At 43.2% G+C, this 17,754-nt stretch overlaps 1 protein-coding gene and 1 long non-coding RNA gene across 2 annotated transcripts in view; one reads left to right on the top strand and one right to left on the bottom strand.

Annotated features, from left to right (window-relative positions):
• Positions 1-11,942: 11,942 nt before the first annotated feature.
• Positions 11,943-12,964, top strand: LOC113748010 (uncharacterized). The gene is made up of 3 exons (XR_003464052.1): positions 11,943-12,096; positions 12,480-12,573; positions 12,912-12,964. It is a non-coding gene; the product is annotated as an uncharacterized LOC113748010 (long non-coding RNA).
• Positions 12,965-14,988: 2,024 nt separating this feature from the next.
• The window catches only part of LOC104940150 (GTPase IMAP family member 7), a 12,241-nt gene continuing 9,475 nt past the window's right edge, over positions 14,989-17,754 (bottom strand). Inside the window, exon 3 of the mRNA XM_027290335.1 lies at positions 14,989-15,976. Within this exon, the coding sequence (XP_027146136.1) occupies positions 15,812-15,976 (165 nt within the window). The 3' untranslated portion in view covers positions 14,989-15,811. The remainder of the gene's footprint in view (positions 15,977-17,754) is intronic.

Genomic DNA, 17,754 nt, shown 5'->3' with positions numbered 1-17,754 from the left:
CGGAAGCAGGCGGGCGAAAGGGGTGGGGGGGAAAAACACAGAGACAAAGGCGGGCCGGACCGGGGGGGGGCAAACCCGGCAGACAGAATAAGAAGAGAAGGAAGAGACAAGGAAGAAACGCAGGGACAGAACAACAGGGGGGGGAAGAAGAGCGAAAACCAGAAGAGCATGCAAACAGAAAGGCATGTCCCTAAGAGATCACAGGGTGGGAAGGGGGAGAGGGGCCGGCAGGAGGGGAGAGGTTACAGAGGGACAGAGCGAGGACAAGGAGGGAGGGAGGGACGAACAGAGGGGTGGCCGTGAACAGGAAGCCGGGGCACCCTCCCAGCAGCATGGACAGGAAAGGGAGGGAAAGCCAGGACACCAAGGAAAGGGGCAGCAGCAGAGAAGGCGGAGGAAGAGGAGAAAAACGACCGGAAAGAGAAAGAAGAGGAAAGCGCAAAGAGAGGGAGGAACTAGAAGGAAATAAAGGAAAAGGACGAGAAAGAAAGGAAGGAAGGGGGAGGGACGACAGGAAAAGAGGCAGAGGAGGGGAGGAGCGGGAAGAGAGAGGCAGAGAAAGGGGAAAAGGAAAAAAGGCAGGAAAAACGCGAAAGGAGCGGAGAGAGCCGGGCATAATTAAAGTGGAAAAAAAAAAAGAAGCGGGGCAGGAAAGACAGACGGGGGCGGAACAAGACCAGGGCACGGACGGGCGAATGCAAACTGGGCGCGCTCACTGGAGCGGAGAGCAAAGACCCGGGGTGAGTAAATAGTGAATTACCGAGAGGGGCTAGAATGCCACTTTAATATATATAAAGGGAGTTGTCCCGGTCGATTTCTCAAGGCGATGGTGAGGACAGGGCCTTGCGCAAAGGAGAGAAACAAGAACAAATTAAAGAGAAAAGAAGAGCAAGAATGAGGTGAGGGCAAAGCGTGAACGAGAAACTGAGGAAAAAATGAGAGAAAGTAAAACAAAAGCAGGAAAGACGGCTAGAGAGGAAGCCGGAGAAGAGACCTCAAGAGTGAAGTCAATATGGTGAAATTTTAATGTGATGTCGAGGTCGATACAGGCGTAGAGGTTTTTCAATCAGGGAACCGATGCCTACCTCTCGGTGAAGAGGAAAAGGAGTGAACAAGGGTCTTGAAAAAGGCCGTTTATTTCTCCAATGCAAACTGTGTATGTCCACGCAGTGGATAAAATACCTGGGCAAAAGAACTGGTGTGTGACGGGGGTAGGGGGTGTACATGTAGTGCTGTTTTATGTATTACGTAATGATAACTGATTCGATGTCAATGTTTGATATGCATCGGCCAAAACACCGCCAGGTTAGGAGCTGGTTATTGGTAAGGGCCCTTTTTTAAAGATATTTTGGATGGTACATATTTCAAATTAAGACTTTAACTTTAAGAATTAACATCTGGCAGCAATTTGTGAGTGGTGTACGTGTGAATTTGTAAGTGCGGTAACAAGAACAAAAGGATAAAGTCAGGTGATGGACTGTACGCGGACAGGAGGAGGCAGCCTCACAAAAGGAGAAATAGGGGGAAAACATAGACATCCTTAAATCGTGTGTGGATTTCAATGTCCTCGACTTCATGATGTTCAGATAAACAGAGCTGAAAAAAACACATGGGGGATAAGTGTAGGGATAGTGATAATTATTATATGTTGGTGTCAGAATAAAGCCTGGGAAATATTTGTGACATTCAAAGTTTAGTCGAACTTTTATTTGTAACTCATTATTTAAGTTTACTGCAGTGTTCAGACGAACCAGTTGGAAAACAGAAATGTTACCACAAGGTTATGGAGGGCAATCCTCTAATCTGCCAGAGGGTGGACATACCACCCTGTGAAGTAACTAGAAGACATTCACGCTTCTTTCTTCAAACCAGAGACTGGAGAAGGTCTCTGGCACACTCCCTGCATCGAACTTTGCTCTATTTGGGTTCCTCTCTTAACAACGGAAAAGTGGGAACAACCAAACCAACTTAGAGCCCCGCAAGACACCCCAGAACACTCCAGTGACCAAGAGAATGGAATCGAATCTCGACGAGGAGATAGCTTTCCTGTTACCTGGTCCTGAAAGAATCGGTTTCTAGAGGAAACAGGTGTATTGTCTCGTGGAGATGTTCCAGGACACCATGGCCCAAGCCCAAATTTTGTTTCTCAACGAATCTGACAACAACCCCGACAAAACGCAACAAGGGACCGATGAGCTCCAGCTAGTGTGAATACCTACCTGATGTTACGCCGTCAACCAAGTGACACTGAACCTGAATTACCCTGAGAATGACCTGTGGAAAGAAGTCTACCTGAGAATGGAACCTGGGAAAGAGAGCCACCTGGAAATGCACCGGTGGAAAAGAAAGACCTACCTGGAATGAACGCTGTGAAAAAGAAAGACATACCTGGGAATGAAAATGGGAAAAGAAAAGACCTACCTGAAAATGAACCTTATGGAATAAGACATATATGATAGTCCTACCTAAATGAACCTGTGGAAAAGAAAGACTACTGGAAATGAACCTGTGAACAGAAAGATCTACCTGAATGAACGGTGAAAGAGAAAGGCCCTCCTGAGAACAGCCCGGGACTGATAATCTGCAATACGTGCATTTGGCCGGTGGCCTACGTGCTATTGGGCCCGATATAATATATATATATATATATATATATATATAGATATCTATATATATATATATATATTTTTTTTTTTTTTGTTGAATATTGGGCTGACTGGCCCATAACCAGAGAAGTCACACAGCCCAAACACACTGTTGAACAACACCCCGTTCGCTTGGTCCGCCTACAGGCACAAAAAAAAAAAAAAAGGCTGCGCAGACTTTGTCCTTATCCACCGGCCTTAACACGCTGACTTGACAGGGGACCGGCCGCAATCATATCATGAACACCTCCCCCGTTGGCTGTGTGGCGGTGTGGCAGGTGAAATGTATCAGTTAGAGATGGAAGAGAAACGAAAAGGTGGCGCAGAAAACTCTGCTACAAAAAGAAGCTTGCTCTTCAGGTGTTAAAATCACTGACATGTTTGCCACAGCAGGGCCACCATCAAAGCTCCGCGCTGATGACAGTGGTGCCGGTGGCAGTGGCACTCAACAGGTTGTTGACCTGCTTTGGACTACTGTCAGACATGTATGAAATGCAAGCGAGTAGGATAAAGCCACCAAACCCTTGATGACTATATAAAAGGTCAATCAAATATTCTGTCTGTTCCTTTGGCGCAGTTGGTTAGTTTATGCGGTGTAATGAGCAGAGTTTATTTTTGACGTAAGACATTGTAACGCGACACTGTTCTGGATGATAAAATAACCAGCTCATTAGCCTACTTTTATGTCTTATTCTAAATGAATAGTCTTTAATGGTGAGAAACTTTATTAAAAAACTCAAAAAACGCACCCCCACAGATCTTGATCCATCATTCTCATCATATCTTTCTCTTTTCTTCTCAATGAACACATGGCACACCCAACAGGATGAATTGCTGCCTTCAGATTTAATTACTGTGATTGAAGTGTATAAATACGTAGAGTGAGTAGTAGGAGAGTGTTCATAATGACTTTTAAAGTCTTTAAGCAGCATGGCTCAAGTATGTTGTTTTAAAAGACTTGCACAGTGGGCAGCCGAAAAGACTAAAGGTGGTGGGATCAAATGTTGTGGGCCGGTCTGGTCCCAAAATGCCAGGGGCTGATTTTTTTGTCCCAGTCCGCCCCTGCCTGAGAATGAACCTGTGAAAAGAGAGATCTACCTGAGAATGACCTTGGAAATAGAGGGCAAACTCACCTGACAGTGGCGAACCTTGTGAAAAACTTGTCCGAGAACTATCCTAAACAACTTCCCGGCCTTTCCACATGCCAGAAGTGATGAGGCAAATGCAGTGAAATGGAAGGAGAAGAGAAGATTGAGGAGACGAGCAACAAGATCAGGAGATGAGAGAATCCTTCTCCACCGAGGCGGCTGGACCACACGGAACTGGGAAACCTTTAAGTCACAGTGGTGAAGTACTGACGACGCAGAAACTCCAGACTGGTAGGGAAATATCCAACATAACACCCGTACAACGGAATTCATATAATTTAAATTACTTATGACGTATATATATATATATACCACATATTATGTTGAAAGCTGCAATATATATCAGAGAAGATCGAGCTGCGACGAATTCGCGCCGCTCAACCAACTAGCGTCCGGTAAGGATGCTAATGCAACAGCGCTAGCGCCGTTGTGCCGGTTTGTTTGTTCCTGCTCTGATTAATTCTTACGAGCTGTGGCCTGATGTTCGTGTTTGGTTTTCACGAAGACACGGATGCAGGTTTGTTTTTATGTGGTTGTTAATGTGTATAAAGATCGCTAGCAGCGTAGCCGCGGCTAATCGCTAGCGTTGGTTTTTTAGCTCGGCTGCTAACTCGGCTAAGCTCGTCACCTGGTAACGTTGCTTAGCAGCAGTCAACGTCAGGTGCCGTTTGTGACAACGCTGTCCTTCTATAAAATATAACATATTTATATATAAGTTACAACATTCTGAATGCGTTCATTTTACTTACCTTGTGGCATCTTCGCTGGCCATCGTTGGTTCTGAGCGGGGAAAGAGCTGTCTGCGTGCTGAGCTTGAAGACAAGGGAATGAAAGTCTGTCTGCAACACAGCTCTCTTATATTAGACTTGTTTGGACAAACACACCTGAACACTGCCAAGTGCTTACGGTTGTTGTCATTAAGGTGCTGAATTGCTAGCAAAAAAAGAAACAGTTTACTTGCTCCCTCCACATTTACATAAATTGCTACAGCTCTTTTAAATTAATAATAATATTCTACAGTTGCACATTAAGAGTCATATCTCTCCCTTGAATTGACGACTTGTTTTTGTGGAACTCGACTACATGACGCCCTTCTCACTCTCCCCGGATATCTTTATATTGGTTTATTCTTGTTTTTATAATTATATTATGGTCTGCTTAGGCCTTTCAGGGATTTTATGTATGCTGTGTGAAAGTTTTTTTGTTTTTGTTTTTTTTTTTTACTTTTTTGTAAGGAATGGGGTCATTTTCGCTTCAGTACCGCTCTCTGATCTGATAATCAGAAAACAAGTACCTTATTTCCAAGGTGACACATGAGTATGTCCTTCTTCAATCGCATTCTGCCTGACTGCAACGTTGCTCGATAGCAGGGGGGGGGTGGTGGGGTCGGGTGTGTGGTGTTATGGGTTGGTGCCGGTGTCGTTCAACCAGGGGTGTCGATCATTGGCTGGCAGAATTTTTGCCTACTAAAAAGGTGCTAATAGAGTCCGAATCCGGGCAATGTAGTAGTAGTAGTAGAGTAGAGGGACCGGAAGAAGGAAGAGAAATGATTAAGGACAGCGTGGGGAAAGCCACCAAGCCGTTCCAAGGGGAAAAGCCTGTGAGTCATAAAGGCAGAGCCTCGTTGAATCATCGGCCCTGAGGGGATGGGGGAGGATGATCCTCGGTTGACAGGATGGAAGCATGGGGGGTTTACTGCACTGGGGCGGGCTATACACTTCGAACACAATGGGGGAGATGACTCTGAGATTGGACAACACAATCAATCCTAGTATCTCTTTAATGGAAAACTGAGAGGCCCAAAAGAATAAACAAGGTAATGTGGTGCCCAAAGCTGGTTGCTTGTGCGATTGGTTATCACGGATTGATCGTCAAATTAAAAGATGCCAACAGGCTTTTGAAGTTAAGGGTGACGAATTTGGTAAGTATTGATAAAGTTTTTAAAATCACCACCACTACAAATATAAGGATCTTGGTCGTATTTTGGCGAGAATGTCAGACAGGAAATTCACGCTGAAATAAGATAATAGCACTTACTTATTTCATCTTGGGAGGGAGGGTAGAAATTTTTTTTTTCTTTTTTTTTCTTCTTTTTTTCCCCTCCCCTTTCTTTCTTTTTACCCCCCTCCCCTTTTTTCCTTTTCTTTCCTTCCTCCTTTCTTTTTCTTCCTCTCTCCTTTTTCTCCCCCCCTTTCTTTTTTTCTCCCTCCTTCCCCTCCTTCCCCTTTTTTTCCCCCTTTTTCCCTTTCCTTCTTGCCAAACAAAACTTGGACCCTTCGGGAAACTCCCACGGCAAAACACCTTGCAGTTCAAACGAGGAGTATGTTACCTGTGGGAAGAAGCCGGACACACTTTATTAATACATGCGTCATTGAAAAACATCTGAGGCGTTTAGTCCCCCCTCGCCCGACACTCCCTCCCGCTCTCCCTGCTTGGTTCCTTTTCTCTCGGTGACGAAGAACCAGCTGGGTGGGATGGATAGTTCACCTGGAGACCCGCCTGCTTCCTTTGATATTTCCCACTTTCTGTTTCTTCCCTTTCACTTCTTTCCCCCCCCCCCTTGGTTTTACGTCCCCTTTAGGGGATTGACTATATCCAAAGATACTGAGACTTGTTAAATAAAAAAAGCTTAGTTTTTTTCGGATAAACTCTTATTTTTCAACGGCATATTCGGTGTCTGATGACTAGAGAAATGCGGATTTACCATTAACCGAGCGCACCCCGGGTTTTCCGTCTGTTGGGTTAGCCTCCGTTCAATTTACGCGCGGTTGTTCTGGGAGACTTCTCCCAATCGCCCCGACGCGTTTACACCCCACGGCCCTCGGGGCAACCTTTCCACCCCGGCCTCCTTCGGTTTTTCCAGGCATGGCAGCTCCAGCATCGGTATGAGTAATCCACGGAGCCTAGGTTTTTCTCCGTGTGTCGGGTACTCGTACATCACTGGAGGAGAGACCAACACCCCGCGGCATTGGTCGGCCGAGCCTTTACGTGGAGTGACCGATCGGCCAGTGTGCTTTCAGCGGCATGGTTTTCCTCCCCTTCGACCAGCCCCGCAGGACGCATAGTGAGCGGGTACGGACGCCCCACCGCAACAGGCTTTTTTTTTTGGCGGTGGCTTTGTATATGACCCTCGATAGGAATTCCTTGTCCACGGAGTAGTGGATTTTTTAAGAGGATCAGGGCTCATCTTCTCCACCACGCCCCAGCTGGACGGTGACATTCTTTTATGCTCCCCGTGTTGAAAATTCCGCCCGATATTCCCTCTCTAATACAAAAACAAGAAAAGGTTAGCGACTTCGCAGAGGTCAGACATACACAACGGCCGCCATCCTGCCCCAATGAGTGATTGTGATGTCCAACCGATTTGATTTTTTGGATCTCGAATTTGGCGAATGTGATGAAATGTGCATGAAATTGGAGAAGGTTTTTTGGTTTTTTTGTTTTGAGGACGTCTTTCTGCGTACGGGAATGGGAGCTTATGAGGCGTTGCAAAGTCCTTTTGAAGCTCGATAGCGATCTCCATCCTGCACCGGTCAATTTCTCCTTTTTGGTGGAGGCCACTGCTGTAGGGGTAGAGAGAGGGTTTGTTGTTGAGGATGTTAAGTCTCGCTACGTGGGGACCAGGCTGCCTCATGTCCAACATTGCCTTGCGTACGAAACAAAACAGGTATTCGGCGTCACGTCCTTTCCCCGCTCACGTCAAACTTACCAAACGTGATGTGAAAACAATCGTAGAAATGTGGTGCCCAACGCCCAAATTTTTATAGCTGTCGTAGCACGTTTCTCTACAGCTTTACCTTTGTTCTTTGGCGACATTAGAGTGAAGCCTGGGAACACTGTTCATAATGTGGATACAAACACGTAGTCATTAGACGTGATATTTTGTGACATCAGATGGGCACCACTTCCTATTGACCAACCTCATTAACACACCGCGGGTGTTTGCAATCTTATATAATGGATATATAACCCTTCAGCAGCGAAATTTGGTGATTCTTAAGACCAAACTTCTACTATTGAAATATGCCATCAGCGTTTAGCGTTGTAGACGGACATTTGCAAGCGTTTGCACAGCCTGTCGCCCACTCCGATCTCCGCCATTTAATAGGAACCAGCCTTTAACGGGTATTACTATTGCAAACCATGAATATTGGCCCAATCAAGCCGATTTCGGTTACAAGGCCAGTGTCTTTTACTGGAGTCTATGAAGATGCTGCGGCCGGCTTCCACCCGAGAGCGCAAGGGGCGGCGGCGTGGGACGGTCGCCTGACTGCGCTTGGGGTTCCCGGCAACCGGGGGGCATTCCATGCCGCGGAGCTGGCGATCGTCAGGAGGTGCAGTCAAACCTATGCCGGACTGGCCCACTGCCAGCTGTGTGGGACCGGAATCTCCGAATGTCTTCCGGTACATCTTAGATTACCGTACCAATGTGTTTGAACATCGCGCCGGATCATCATGTTAAAGCACAGTTTGCGCGATCGAAGCGGTTTCCATAATTGTACTCGGAGCTACTTGCCACTGCACACAAATTTGTCTCTATAAAAGCGACTCAATCCGGGATGATTTTGTTTACTGTTAGTAGTATAACCATTTTCATTCCATCCATGTTTTTCAAATCAACTGTGATGATCGAACGCCGCTAAATAACATTGTGGCAAGGTGGGCCTGGTTCAACGAACACGACTCATTCATTATGCTAACAGCATTGCTTGCCAGCGAGAAACAGGCTTGGAGACTGGCACGGGCGCGCATGGGTGGCTCTATTCGTTTAATTGTCCAGTAGGTAACGATGGATTACATACTGAAAACAAATTAAACGAATAAACTCTTTACTTACCCAGAACCGTGCAGTGTGCCGTGCATATTTGGGCATGGCGATTCAATATCATGTTTTTTTTTTCTCTTCTTTTCGCTGGTGAAATTAGAGCTGCGAGCTTTAAAAGCCCCCTGATTGTTCTCCCTGTGTTCAGTCTCTGTCAGTTAAAAAGCGGGGGGGTGGGGCGTAAAATTCCAGCCGCAGCGCCCACCCCTGTCCACACCTGTGTGTTGCGCTGCTCGCATCTCCACGGCTTTCCGCCTCACACACACGCTCCCACCACGTCTTTTTTTTTTTTTTTTGTTCATTTATCCTGTTGACGGGAACCACAACAGAATCTCCAATTCATTCACTAGAATCTTTAGCTAAGGACTCTGTGATGTGACATTCATTTTCTTTCCCTTTGTTCATCGCGTTTATCTGATCCGGTACAAGAGGGTGAATCTCCGGTCCCTGGCCTATTTAAATAGATTTGCATATGTAAATGGTGGTCGCGGCGTGGACAGGAGGATGTGCAGTGCGCTCCATTCCAGTGTTTGATTGGCCTGTACAAATGCATAAGAGAAACGTTGTTGGAGCCATGCGAACGCAACATTGGAGACTATATGAATATTCTTTGTTGCGTTAAGGCCAAGTTTGCGGCGGGTCGGGCGGAAGACAAGGGTTACGTAGGAAATCCCATCGAAAGTAGTGGGACAGGAGGACCAGTGGTGTTCAGATGCAAGACGGCAGTTGGAAGAGGGGGGTGTGGGGAAGAAGGGGTTGTGGATGGAGGAGTGGGAGGGATCGGGTAGGCGCCGAGCGGGGAAGGAGGAGTGGGCTGAATATGAGCACAAGAGGGGAGGGTGGGGATCCGTGTTCAAGAAAAATAATTGCAAAAAATGGAGGTTGTGTGCTAGCAAACCCGTGGCATAGAAAAATACGAGTTTAATGAATCCCCCCCCATAAACAACAGGTCTGGAAGGGAGGACTTCCTAAACGCTATCGAAGAAGCACATTCTCAACATATACAGCTTCTTGGGAGTGAGACTCCCCATCAACTTTGAAATAATAAGCATTTCATTTAAAACACTTTTAATTATAATCTGTAAAACATTTTTTTTCCTCCCTTCAGATGATTTGCTGTCGGTGTAAAGCGTTACGTTAGTTCTCCTGACCCGGAGCCCAAAGTTACTCATTAATGTCGACATAACGCGATGCCAGAGCCGTCTAAGTTCATTCACCTGATCCAAGGTTTTAAAGATTACATGTTATTTCTTGACCAGGGTGAGGTGGGCGTGTTTGGGTGTAACGCCCTACTGTGTTCCATGAATTGAGGGGCGGTTTGTGACAAAGGGGAACGTTATGTTGCTTGCCAGTTACATAAAATGAAAAAAAGAAGAAACAAGCTCCAGTGTAAAAAATAAATAACTTTGGTTCTTTAACTACGACCCATTATCTGTTTTTTTGTTTCCACCTGGTTCTGTCTGACACTGCCGTTAAAATTTTTAAATAATGATGTTACAATACAAAGACCAAACTTTGATAATTGCAAACAACTAATTGAGCTTTATTTATGATCACCCACATATAATTTATTGACATATTCTCGAACCTTTGCAAAAAATGACCTTTACCGTTCACATGACTCAAAATCGCTTGCAATTTATTATAAAGTAATTCAATGTTAATTGAATATGTCACCATCAAAATATCATTTAAAAAAGGACATTACCACTAACAAGCCTCCGAAACTGGCAGGGTGAGGTGGGTGGGAGAGAAAGATAACTATCATCAACATTGAAAATAAAAAAAAAAAAAAAAACAAACAAAAAAAAAAAAAAAAAAAAAAAAAACAAAATAAAACAAAAAAAAAAAAAAAAAAAAATAACATAAACAAAACAAAAAAAAATCCGAATCGTTATGTCATGTAAAGGAATACATACACGCATAAATGTATACACCCATACACAGTGCACAACACCAGTTCTGTTTGGAAAAGGGGATTTTTAAAAGGCATATTACAGCAGTGGGACATAAACAAGGGTCAGTGGAGAAAGGACCTTAAGCTGGGGGTCAAGACCGTTAGCCTGTGGTTCAATAGAAGGTTCCTTCAGCTTCCTCTCTCTAGCCGTCTTTCTGCTTTGTTTAATTTCATTTTTCTCCTCAGTTTCTCGTTCAGCTGTGCCTCAACTCATTCTGTCTCTTCTTTTATCTTTAATTTGTTTCTTGTTTCTCGTACTTTTGGAGCAAGGCACTGTACTAAAATCGACTTGGAAATGGAAAGCAGAAACTACCTTTATTATTATAATTAAAGTGATTATAGCCACTATATAATTAACTATTTACTAAACAGGGTCTTTGAATATACGTATACAGTAAGAGAGAACAGTTTGCATTTGAAGTCAGAAAAAATGTCTTGTTAAGACCCAGTAATGTATTTAATGCCATCGATTATTTTTCCAAATCACTTATGAATTTAATTATGAGGATTGTCTCAGTTCTCCGAGCCTTCTTTCTTTTCTTTATTTCTCTCCTTCCTTATCTCATCTTCTTTACGCTGTGCCAACTCAACTCATTCTGCCTCTTCGTGTCATCCATTCACTTTCTTCATTTGTTCCTACTTTTCCCTTATTTTCTTTCCTGTTCTCCCCTCTTTTCGCATATTCCTCTTCTCTCTCTTCAGGATTCGTTCTTTCTTCTTCAATCGCTCTCTGCTTCTGAACATTTCAGTGGTTGTAATGGTTCCTCCGTTCTTCTCTGTTATATTTGATATTGTCTAGAGCTCGTGACTGAGAGGATCTTTCAGGTTATTATTGAAGACTGGATACGTTACATTTGGCCCAAAGTTTTTGGAGTATCCTACTTAGCCCACAAGAAACCGTCACTACAACCTCCCACCCCCCAACCCCCCACCCCTCCCCCCCCCCACCCCCCCCCCCCTCACCCGCCCCGCTCTCCGCCCAACCCCAACACCCCTTCGAGCAGCGTCAACCATGGCGAAAGAGAACCCCTGCGGATTGTATGAGGGTATCTCACAAAGAGTTGATTGCAGGCATCGAACCGTGTGGGTTTCCTTCTCTTCTTCTGTGAATCGCCGACGGTGGCAGGAGGAAAAACGAAGAGGCGGAGGGACCAGGAAGAAGTGATAGACGAGGGAGCGGGTCGAAAGCGGTCGGAGTGGTGGGAGTGGGGTCAGGGGTGTGTTTCAAACAGACCATGGAGGTCGAGGACAGCAACTCTTTTGACACCCACCATCACCAGAGGAATTAGCAAAGTGTGTGGTATATATATATATAACGGCACCTGTGACGTGTGACTGCTGCTAAGCAACTGTTACCATGGTGACGAGCTTAGCCGAGTTAGCAGCAGAGCTAAAATCAAAGCTAGCGATTAGCATGCGGCTAGCGCTGCTTAGCGATCTTTTATAAACATTAACAACCACATAAAACAACCTGAATCCGTGTCTACGTGAACCCAAACACCGAACATCAGGGTCACAGCTCCGGTAAGAATTTAAATAAGAGCAGAAACAAAACAAAACGGCACAACGGCGCTAGCGCTGTTAGCATTAGCATCCTTACCGGAAGCTATGTTGGTGAGCGCGCGAATTCGTCGCAGCTCGACTCTCTCTCTCTCTCAGCTTTCAACACAACGAACAAACAATATAAGTATTTAAATACTTATGAATTCAGTTGGTACGGGATGTTATGTTGGATATTTCCATACCAGTCTTTGGAGCTTTCTGCAGTAGTCAGTGACTTCACCACTGTGACTAAAGGGTTTCCCAGTTCAGTGTGGTCCAGCCGCCTCGGTGGATGAAGATTCCTCTCAGATCTCCTGATCTTGTTGCTCCGTCTCCTCAATCTTCTCTTCTCCTTCATTTTCAAGGACATTTGCCTCATCACATTCGGGCATGTCGGAAAGGACTGGAAGTTGTTTAGGATAGTTCTCGACAAGTTTTTCACAAGGTCGCCACTGTCAGGTGAGTTTGCCTCTCTTTCCACAGGTTCATTCTCAGGTAGATCTTTCTTTTCACAGGTTCATTCTCAGGCAGGGGCGGACTGGGACAAAAAATCAGCCCTGGCATTTTGGACCAGACCGGCCCACAACATTTGATAACACACCTTTTCAGTCTTTTCGGTGCAACTGTGCAAGTCTTTAAAACAACATACCTTGAGCCATGCATGACTTAAATACTTTAAAACGTGTCATTTATGAACACTATACTACTACTACACTACTACAGTATTTAATACACTCAATCACAGTAATAAATCTGAAGGCAGCATTCATCCTGTTGGGTGTGCCTATGTGTTTCAGGGAGGAAGAAAAGAGAAAGAATAGTGATGAGAAATGATGGATCAAGATCTGTGGGGTGAGTTTTTTTGAGTTTTTTATATAAGTTTTCTCACATTAAAGACTATTTCATTTAGAATAAAGACATAAAAGTAGGCTACTGAGCTAGGCTTATTTTATCATCCAGACAGTGTAGCGTACAATGTCTTACAGTCAAAATAACACTAATGCTCATTACACCTGCATTAAACTAACCAACTTGGCCAAAGGGCAACAGACAGAAATATTTGATTGACATTTTATCATATTCATCAAGGGGTTGGGTGGCTTTATCCTACTCGTTGCATTTCATACATGTTCTGACAGTAGTCCAGCAGGTTCAACAACATGTTGAGTGCCACTGCCACCGGCACCACTGTCATCAGCGACGGGAGCTGATGGAGGCCCTGCTGTGGCAAACATGTCAGTGATTTTAACACACTGAAGAGCAAGCTTCTTTTTGTCGCAGAGTTTTTCTGCGCCACCTTTGCGTTTTCTCTCCATCTCTAACTGATAACATTTCACCTGCACACCGACACACCAAGCCAAAGGGGGGAGGTGTTTCATGATATGATTGGGCCGGTCCCCTGTCAGTCAGCGTGTAAGGGCCGGTGGTAAGGAAACAAAGTCTTGCGCAGCCTTTTTTTTTTTTTTTTGTGCCTGTAGGCGGGACCAAAGCGAACGGAGTGGTTGTTCAACAGTGTGTTTGGGCTGCGTGATCTGCTCGTTATGGGCCGGTCAGACCAATAAAAAAATAAAAAAATAAAAAAAAATAAGGATTTATCGACCCAAATAGCACGTCGTATGCCAGATTATCAGTCCGTGCCTGTTCTCAGGTAGGGCTTTCTCTTCCACAGGTTCATTTCCAGGTAGATCTTTCTGTTCCACAGGTTCATTTCCAGGTAGGTCTTTCTTTTCCACAGGTTCATTCTCAGGTAGGACTTTCTTTTCCACAGGTTCATTTTCAGGTAGGTCTTTCTTTTCCACATTTTCATTCCCAGGTAGGTCTTTCTTTTCCACAGGTTCATTCCCAGGTAGGTCTTTCTTTTCCACAGGTGCATTTCCAGGTAGGTCTCTCTTTTCCACAGGTTCATTCTCAGGTAGGACTTTCTTTTCCACAGGTTCATTCTCAGGTAAATTCAGGTTCAGTGTCACTTGGTTGACTGGAGTAACATCAGGTAGGTTATTCACACTAGCTGGAGCATCATCGGTCGCCTTGTTGCGTTTTGTCGTCAGATTCGCTTGAGAATTGCTTGGGCCATGGTGTCCTGGAACATCTCACGAGACAATACACCTGTTTACCTCTAGAACCGATTCTTTTCAGGACCAGGTAACAGGAAAGATATCATCCTCGTCTGAGCATTGATCAACTTCTCTTGGGTCACTGCGAGTGTTCTGGTGTGTCTTGCGGGGCTCTAAGTTGGTTTGGGTTGTGCACACTTTTCCGTTGTTTAAGAGAGGAACCCACATAGAGCAAAGGTCTCGATGCAGAGTGTGCCAGAGACCTTCTCCAGTCTCTGGTTTGAAGAAAGGAAGAGTGAATGTCTTCTAGTTAATTCACAGGGGTGTATGTGCCACCCTCTGGCAGAGTAGAGGATTGCACTCCATTAACCTGTGTGGGTAACATTATGTTTCCACCTGGTTCTGTCTGACACTGCAGTTAAATAATGAGTTACAATAAAAGTTTAGACTCAAACTTTGAATGTCAACAAATCATTTATCAGCTTTATTTCATGATCACCAACATATAATATTATCAACATATACATACACTTATACACCCATGTGATTTTTTTAGCTCTGTTTATCTGACATCATGAAGTAGAGGACATTGAATCACACACAAGATTTTAAGGATGTTATATGTTTTCTCCCCTATTTCTCTTTTGTGAGCTGCCTCCTCATGTCAGCGTACAGTACATCACCTGACTTTATCCTTTTGTTCTTGTTTACAGCAATGACAAATTCACACGTTACACTCACTCACAAAATCTGCTGCAGATGTTAATTATAAAGTAAAATGTCTTAATTGAATATGTCACCCATCAAAATATCATTTAAAAAAAGGACATTACCAATAACAAGCTCCTAAAATGGCAGGTGTTTTGGAAGATGAATATCAAACATTGAAATCGAATCAGTTATTCATTAAGTAATACAATAACAGCAATAAATGTACACCCCATACACAGTCACACACCAGTTCTTTTGAAAAGGTATTTTTATACATGCAGTGGGACATAACAGTTTGCATTGGAGAAATTAAAAGGCTTTTTCAAGACCTTGTTAATCCTTTTCCTATTCACAGAGAGGTCAGGAATCGGTTAAATGATTGAAAAACTCTACGACTGTATCGACTACATCACATAAAATTTCACATATCACTTCAATTATTGAAGGTCTCCTCTCAGCTTCCTCTCTAGCCTGTCTTTCCTGCTTTTGTTTAATTTCTCTCATTTTCTCCTCAGTTTCTCGTTCACGCTGTGCCCTCAACTCATTCTGTCTCTTCATTTTATCTTTAATTTGTTTCTTGTTTCTCGTACTTTTGAGCAAGGCACTGTACTAAAATCGACTTGAGAAATGAGAAAGCAGAAACTACCTTTATTATTATACTTAAAGTGAATTATAGCCACTATAGTTAATTAACTATTTACTCAAAACAGGGTCTTTGAATATACGTATACAGTGAGAGAGAACAGTTTGCATTAGAAAGTCAGAAAATGGTCTTGTTAAGACCCAGTAATGTATTTAATGCCATCGATTATTTTTTTTACAAATTTAATTATGAAAGGACTCCTCTCAGCTTCAATTCTAGCCGTTCTTTCCTGCATTTCTTTCATTTCTCTCCCTTTCTCCTGCATCTCTCTTTCACGCTGTGCCCTCAACTAATTCTGCCTCTTCATGTCGTCCATCACTTCCTTCATTTCTTTCTCGTACTTTTCCTTTATTTCCTTCTCCAGTTCCTCCCTCTCTTTGCGCATTTCCTCTTCTTTCTCTTTCAGGATTCGTTGTTTCTCCTCTTCAATCGCCTTCTCTGCTGCTTGGAACATTTCATTGGTGTAATGGCTTTACATTTACATTTCATGTAAATGCTGATGGGAGGGGTGAACAGGCTTCCTGTTAACGGAAACACTCTGGTACGTACATACATACATAATCTGTAATCGCTCTGTAAATATGTAAATATCTAAATCACTGAAGGAAAATATCAAACATTCAAATAAATGTGATATATGAGGGAAATGATATGTTTGAATGCTCTTTCATGGTTTTAGCTCTTCTTACAAACAACTTGTTGTTATGTCAATGAGTATTATTCATTGTATATTAATTATATTATTATTATGTATGAAGGGTTTGCAAAAAAAAGTCAGGACAGAAATTTGTCTCTGTGTTTTTCCAAAAAAACAAGTTAGACAGACTGCTTCAGCATCAGAAATAAATACCTTGTGTTGTTTCCTTGTACTTTGTTGCATCATTGATTGTTCAGTTGAACTTCCCTGGAGGGTGTGAATCATATTTCCACTGAAAACACTCCTCATGTGATGACTTGTTGTCTTCACTAATGTTGACCAAACTGACAAAGACTGAAACTAAAGACATCAACCGTATACTTTGATTTGATTTGAGCTACAAACTTTAAGGTTGTTTCAGTTGTTTTTATGACTTTCAAACTGTGTCGGGAAGCTGTTCCTGTTACAAAGGAAACATTGCTGGTAACACAGAACAGAAAGCCTCTGCAAGTCAGCAAAATCCACAATATGAAAAATATAAACAGAGTTAATGGTAAGGATCATACATTTCTCAGGTCACATGTAGTTTCTTGGTGAGTTACAGATCATTTATTGTACTTTGTGAGGTGCTTCTGATAAAAATAAAGGATTCCAATGTAATACAGGTTTCTGATTCAACCACACAGCCTGATTTTTATTGACTTTTTCATTTCCATGAAGTCAAACCCTGTTTTTGATTTTTTTTTTTTTAGTTGCATTTTCAGCAACAGTCAATGTATTTGCAGTAGTTTTCATTTGTGGTGTCACGTGATCCAAATTGCCTTCACACAATCTACTCAGTGGAAAAGATTTATGAATGTTATCCAGCTCCCCTACAGCCAGTAGTCGAGTTGTAAAATGAAACCAGGGGGGATGGTGAAATTTTTCATTTATGTAACCTATTTTCCAGCAGGGGGATCTGGGGGTCCTCCCCCAGGAAATTTTGTATTTCTTAGATGCAATTTCCTGCATTCTAGTCAATTTTAGGGTGACTTGCTAGACATGGCAAATTCTAAATCCCATCTGATTCATAGCTTGCATTTTCAGTTGCATGGCCTGCACAAGGAAAGAAACAATAACCACTTAACTATGGACATCATGTCATTCACATCTTTTTTAAACATATTTGTAAAAACATTTTAAATATCTTTATTTGTGAATGTGCTCAAATATTTTTTTAAACACAACTTTGTGTATGTTTTTAACATCTTTGTATGTTTTTAAACATATTTAAATACATTTAAACACATTTTTGTTAAAAACCTCTTCACTTAAAAAAACACAATTTAAGGAGGAGGAAAGAAGACTTCGAGTTTTAAGACGACGCGATGTTTGAAACAAGCGGTATTAAAGAATATGAAGCAGCAGGTAGGCCAACACAGAGTGTGGATGATTGACACCTGTCACCTGTCGACCAATCAGAGTCAGGAGAATCTATTAGGACCGCCCACATTCACCTTTGACCCACCAATGGCGATCCAGAATGAAGTAAACCCAAAGGTAGTATATCGCAGCAAGAGGTCTCACTTCACTGTCAAAGCCTCTTTGTCTTTATG

The sequence above is a fragment of the Larimichthys crocea genome, chromosome II (assembly GCF_000972845.2).
Source record: "Larimichthys crocea isolate SSNF chromosome II, L_crocea_2.0, whole genome shotgun sequence".
In the NCBI taxonomy this organism is placed as follows: domain Eukaryota; kingdom Metazoa; phylum Chordata; class Actinopteri; family Sciaenidae; genus Larimichthys; species Larimichthys crocea.
This window is presented reverse-complemented; position numbering and strand designations above follow the sequence as displayed.